This window comes from Callithrix jacchus, chromosome 9 (genome assembly GCF_049354715.1).
Source record: "Callithrix jacchus isolate 240 chromosome 9, calJac240_pri, whole genome shotgun sequence".
Classification (NCBI taxonomy): Eukaryota; Metazoa; Chordata; class Mammalia; order Primates; family Cebidae; genus Callithrix; species Callithrix jacchus.
In genome coordinates this window covers 96,569,126-96,575,874 of record NC_133510.1, presented here as the reverse complement: position 1 = coordinate 96,575,874, position 6,749 = coordinate 96,569,126, and the positions used below count along the sequence as shown (strand labels likewise).

The window sequence follows — 6,749 nt, the reverse complement described above, 5'->3', positions numbered from 1 at the left end:
AGAATGTTGCACAGAGAAGGTAAAGGAAACAGTATGGTAAAGTGCTGCAAAGGAAATACGGCAATAATAAGGGCTCTTACAGGTTTAAGCCAGGACCTGAAACTTGTATATTTTATATGCTCTGAAATAAGACATATACTAAATTTAAAGTGGCTGATCAAATTAAAACATTTTCCATTCCCTGCCTACTAAATTGGTAAAGATTTTTTAAAATTCTAATAGAAGTAAAATAAAACATTTCCATATACTGCTGTCAGAAGTATGTAGTTTAGGCCAGGTACAGTGGCTCATGCCTGTAATCCCAACACTTTGAGAGGCCAAGGTGGGTGAATCACTTGAGGTCAGAAGTTCGAGACCAGCCTGACCAACATGATGAAAATCCGTATCTACTAAAAATACAAAATTAGCCAAGCATGGTGCTGCACACCTGTAATCCTAGCTACTTGGGAGTCTGAGGCAGGATAACTGCTTGAACCCAGAAGGTGGAGGTTTCAGTGAGCCGAGATTGCGCCACTGCACTCCAACCTGTGCAGCTGGGCAGAGCAAAACTCCGTCTCCAAAAATAAAATAAAAAGTATGCAGTTTAAACCACTGACTTTAAAAATGGATGCCTTCTGATTCCATTACACTTACAAAAACAAATCTAAGAAAACAGTAGTGACCTTGCCAGCTTCTAATTAGATTATAAGAAAATAAAAAATATATTTAAAAATTTAAAAAAAAGAAAATGGTAATAATCCACCAGGATGTTAATAACAGCATTATTTACAAGATGAAAGAAACTGAAACAAAGCATATGTCTAACAGTAGGGAGTAAATTATGACAATCCAGATTACAGAATAATATGCACCCATTAAATCAGAGTATTTAATGATATGGAAAAAATTCCTCTTAAGTGAAAAAAAGCATTACAAAACAGCATACGTTGGCCAGGCACAGTAGCTCATGTCTGTAATTCCAGCACTTTGGGATGCTGAGGCAGGTGGATCACGAGGTCAGGAGTTTGAGACCAGCCTGACCAACATGGGAAACCCCATCTCTATTTAAAAAAAAAAAAAAAAGGAAAAAGGTTATGAGCCCTCATTTTTATTTTTGAAATATATTTATGCAGAGAAACACAAAGGAAGAAGGTATACAACAATGTTAATAATATTATCTTTAAAAAAAATAAAATAAGGCTGGACACAGTGGCTCACACCTGTAATCCCACACTTTGGGAGGCTGAGGTGGGTGGATTGCTTTGAGCCCAAGAGTTCAAGACCAGCCTCGGCAACATGGCAAAACCCTATCTCTATAAAAAGATGAAAACAATTAGCCAGGTGTGGTGGCACAGGTGTGTAGTCCCAGTAATTCAAGAGGCTGCGGTGAGAGGACTGCTTGAGCCCAGGATATTGAGGTTGCAGTGTGCTGTAATTGTGCCACCGCAATCCATCCTGGGTGACAGTGAGACCTTGTCTTAAAAAAAAAAAGGATCAATTTTTGTTATTGGCCTACTCAGAATATTCCAGTACTTAATTTCACTATTACCATTTATTCTGTTAGTCCTTCTCTACTAAGGAACATCCAAATTCTCTGCTAATTAAGTGTTTTTAAAAGTCACATTTGGGTGAGATATTCAAACTAAACCCTGGGTGACAGTGCCCTCTGGTGGTTTCACCAATAATGTTTGAACAAGAACTGTGTAGTGAGTTTTTCATGAAGCTAACTGTATTTAATTTTAAGAAGCATTCCACTTTATGAATTTTAAAATGTCTGCAAAACAGACAAATAAATAGATCTTTCATAAAATGTTAGTGATGGTGGATAACAGGTTCTTATCCCTGGGGCGGGGAAGAGTGGCTTGGGGAGCAGAGAGCAGGTGACGCTGGTGATGAAATATGTGCTTATTTGGCAAAATTAAAAATCAGCAATTCATGAAAAGCAGAATCTCAGGAAGTACAGTGTACATCTATGCTACCAGTACAGTAAAGTCAAAGTTAATTCTCCAAAGCACTGACACATAAGTATGTGGGTTTGGATGTCTTAGGACAATCCCTATTTAGTAGAGCTTGGTACTTGGAAGAAAAATCTTCATCATTATATTTTGATTTGTTTTTCAGTTCTTTCTACATTTACAACATAGCTAAACATTTGTAGAATTTTGGATATAAGTCAACCTGAAAGAAAATCAAACATTTTTCAAGAATACATCATTGACAAAGCTGGTAAATATTTCTGATTTATTAAATTCAATCAAACTTGTTTTTTTAATCTTTCCAAATGAAATTTAAATTAATGGAAAAAGTAAACCACTTAAAAATATTTCCTTTGGGTAACAGAAGGTCATCATTATTAATTATTTTCTTTAGTCTCTCCTACTTCACTGGCTACTTGAAACTTCAACTAGAGTTCCTTTATTAAAAGAGCTAGATCAAACAATGGACTCTGAATGAGAAATTATTTTTCACATCAATTTTACTGCATCACAAACATTTTACAGCTCAAGTTTAAATAAAGCAACTTTCCACCTTATTAAAAGATTCTTCACCTCCTAAATACAAATTGAAGGGGAAGCAATATTATTAAGGATCCTATATAACTAGTAGTGGCAGCAGAGTTATTATTAACATTCTCATAACACTAGTCTAGTGGCATTAACATTTTAATCACAGAGCTGCAGCTGTTTGCATGTGTTCTGAAGCTAGCATAATCTTTAAGACAGCCAGGAAAAAAACCCTCAAAACAAATTACATAATGTTCTATCTAGAAAAATCTCTAGGAAAGCACATTCTTCGGTGAAACAAAACCACCCCTTTGTCATTGTGATATACTGAGAAAAGCTCTGGAGCCTGACAGTTTGGCTCCTGGCTCTCCCACTTGTTTGGTAGGGTTCCAGTCACTGTAAAATGCGATTACGTCCCTTCTTCAAAGGATTATTTTGAGAATTTAATAAGAATGGATGGAAAGGACCTAGTAGATATAGTAAAATCTGATCAAAATATCAGTAATTTAATTATTTCCTAGAAGCCAATTGAAACATTATAACATTTATTTTCTTGGTAGACCTTGAGTTTATTCTCAAAGGCAATTTAAAAATCTCCCTCAGCAAAGCCATGCACCTTTTTATTAATCATATTTATACTACTAACAATGTTTGGCTAATGATGTAAAAATACTTAAATCATACTAGACACACAAAAAGAGATGTTTCTCAACTTATGGTAGGATTACATCCCAATAAACGCACTGTAAACTGAAAATATCGTAAATTCAAAATGCTAGCCTGCCTTAAATATGCTCAGAACACTTACATTACCCTACAGTTGAGCAAATCATCTAACACACAGCCTATTTTATAATAAAGTGTTCTGATATAACCTATTGATGTTCTACTGAATATATATGGCTTTGGCACTACGGAAAAGTCCTAAACTGGAGATCATACATAAATGAAAGACTAAAATTGAAAAAGAAAAATAAAATGTAATAGGTTTCTCTAAATGAGAATGTCAAATCCAGAATTACTTAACATATATAAAAGTACACATTCTAATATATGAAAAGATATTTTATCATTATTACTTTACTATATATTAGTGAATACACCAGATGGCATTTTTTCAAATTGCAAATGAGGCACATTTCTCTTTGATTCTCCCAGGAACCTCAGCTTCATCTGTCTTTTGGAGGATTCGGATTCTTACGACATCTGTGATACCTTGAAAAGAAGAAAATAACTCAGAATAAGATGACCTTAATAAAATTAATTATTCCTGATAAAATCTTAAATTTCTATGATTATTTTGCTATTGGAACTACTTTTTAAAAAATCAGTGAAACCATGTATCAGGCATTTCTTAATAATAAGCCACATTCTCCCATAGTGAACATTTGTTTTCTTTTCTTTTTGTAATCATTTTTTTTTCCTCAAGACTGGGTCTCACTTTATTGCCCAGGCTGAAATGCAGAGGTTATTTATAAGCTCAATAATAGAGTACTACAGCCTCAAGCTCCTGGCACAAGGGATCCTCCTTACCTTACCCTGCCTAGTAGCTGGGACAATAGGCACATCACCACATGTTGTTGACAATTAATTAAACTAAGCATTTAAAATAGTTTTCTTTCACAGCTTGAGGATAATTTCAACATGATGACCGAGATGACTGACTTTGAATTAAAAACTAATGGGTTGTCTTTGTAGTAAAGAAATAATCACATCTAGTGAGATTTAGGCTTCTAAAACATAAACAAAAAAGAAACCACATCATGAATGTGTTCTGTTAAAGTTTTATTTACAAGAGGCTATTTTTCTCTAACTGGAGGTCTTTCAACATGTAAAATCACGTTTTAATATAAAGTAAGATGTAACTAGTAATGTGTTTGTGGAAAAATGTGTAATATGGAAAAATGGAAGAATTGCAAATCATAACAGTGAGGAACGTTTCACTTGTTTTTGAGATCACAAACATGTTAAAATCATAATGCCCAATCCAAGCACAGGTGTGGTGAAATTAGCAGCATCAGACCTGACTGCTTAAAAGTATAAATTGGTACAATACTTTTGAAAAGCAGTATGATAAGATGTATCAAAAAATATTCGTAACTTTTGACCTAGTAATTCTTCTTTACCACTCTATATCAAAGGAATACAGAAAAAGTAACTGAAATATTAAGGAAGAATACAGGAGACAAATTTATATATACAGTATCATAACCATGTAAAAATAAGCAAACTAACAAAACTTACATATAGTATAGAGAAATGAAATGCACTGTTGGCAGTGATAGTTTGATTTCGCCATGGAGAATTTTTCTTTTTGCTTCTCTGCACTTCCTTATTTTCTTTACTGATTTAAGAAAAATTTCTGCATAGAGAACATGTGTTTTTGTGATGAGTTATCTTCAAAAATTTCCTTCTGGTCAGATTTTGACAAGCTGATCATGAGTTTATTTTCAGTTTTCAAATTCTGCTAATGTGGAAATTCAGTCTTATACTATAAATGGGATTTGCACCCTAAGATCTTTTTGGTTGTTAAGATATCTAAAGCATTTTTTGGGTCACGTGCAGTGGCTCACACCTGTAATCCCAACACTTTGGGAGGCCAAGGGAGGCAGATCACGAGGTCAGGAGATCAAGACCACCCTGGCTAACATGGTGAAACCCCATCTCTATTAAAAATACAAAAAAAAAAAAAAGGTATCTAAAGCATTTTTTTGCTTCAGGTTTCGTAGAGGCAACTTCCTGATACATTGATTTTTTTTTTAATCTGCAAAATATAGGAATTAAGTTGAAAACAATGAAGCACATCTGTATTTAATACCATGGAACAGTAAGTTGTCAAAAAATAAACACAGTAAAATACCATTTGTATAAACATTTCTACATGTGCTTACATTGGCATAGAGAAAACTGTTTTTTTCTAAAAGGTTCCATTAACATACCAGATAATCAAGGTTTTACTAGTGCAACAGTGTCTCTGAAAGGCATTCTCTCAAAGCAGGGAATGGTCATCAGAATAGCGGTTCTAGAAAGGGTATGGGAAGTCATTAATCTCTTGAAATTATTTGTAAAAATTTTGAATATGTGTTTTTGTGGGCAGTGGATTCAGAACTTTCATCAGACTCTCAATGAAGTCTGAGACCTCGAGGTCAGGAAATACAGACCATCCTGGCCAACATGGTGAAACCCCGTCTCTACCAAAAATACAAAATTAGCTGGGCGTGGTAGTGCACGCCTGTAACCCCAGCTACTTGGGAGGCTGAGGCAGGAGAATTGCTTGAACCTGGGACGTGGAGGTTGCAGTGAGCTGAGATTGCGCCACTGCACTCCAACCTGGCAACAAAGTTAGACTCCGTCTCAAAAAAAAAAGTCATTCAGCATACATCCTTCAACTATATTTACTACTCAAGACTGACTGAAAATGTTTGAGACTCTGATAGCTCTAAACTGAACAATGTCAAGTTCTAAAAATTGCTCAATAAATGTCAAATAGCATTTACAGATTTCTTATCATACATGAATTTCAATGTACACTATAATCACTAGCCAAAAGCAAGCACCTTAATTTTAGGATGACCTTATTCTATCATCCAGATTGGGAAACTTGCAAGTACTATTAATAATTAACACAAGAGCTAAACTGAGATTGCTCCTGGCAAACCAAGTCATATTGTTACTCTTCTTAAATTACACAATGACTCAGTGACATCTGGAACACTGGTCCATAGCTCTTAACCCAGAAAACTTTACCTCCTGGTTTATACTAAGCTAGGTAATCAAATCTGTTTCCTACTGAAGGAAGCAGCTAATTTTTGTTGTCTCCATGGGAAAATATTACTTTCTTAAGGTAGTACTATTATTCATGCATTTGTAAGATTGCCCTGTATTTCAGAAATTTAGGATTATTTTCTCCTTCCTTCCTGCCTGCCTGTCTCCGTCCTTCCCTCTCTCTCTCCCTCCCTTCTGCTCTCGCTCTTTCTTTCTGAAGGGTCTTGCCCTACCATACAGGATGGAGTGTAATGACACAATCATAGCTAATTGCACTCTCAAACTCCTTGACTCAAGTGATCCTTCCACCTCAGTCTTCTGAGTAGGTAGGACTACAGGCATGTGCCACCATGCCCAGCTAATTTTAAAAAATTATGGGAGCCAGGCACAGTGGCTCACACCTGTAATCCCAGCACTCTGGGAGGCCAAGATGGGTAGATCACTTGAGCCCAGGAGTTTGAGACCAGCTTGGGCAACATGGTGAAACCTCATCTCAACAAA

General features: G+C 35.5%; 1 protein-coding gene across 26 annotated transcripts in view; it reads right to left on the bottom strand.

Annotated features, from left to right (window-relative positions):
• Positions 1–2,203: 2,203 nt before the first annotated feature.
• MRPL42 (mitochondrial ribosomal protein L42) overlaps positions 2,204–6,749 on the bottom strand; it is a 47,275-nt gene continuing 42,729 nt past the window's right edge. For 9 of the 26 annotated variants that reach the window (XM_078337058.1, XM_078337061.1, XM_035257285.3 and 6 more), the window contains 2 exons: positions 5,423–5,505; positions 2,204–3,698 (listed from right to left, as the gene is read on the bottom strand). In XM_078337058.1, coding sequence (XP_078193184.1) covers positions 5,430–5,505 — 76 coding nt within the window. In that variant the 3' untranslated portion in view covers positions 2,204–3,698; positions 5,423–5,429. Of the gene's footprint in view, positions 3,699–4,727; positions 4,846–5,422; positions 5,506–6,749 lie in introns of all 26 variants that reach the window. The other 17 variants (XM_078337063.1, XM_009004367.6, XM_078337065.1 and 14 more) reach the window with 2 other exon arrangements.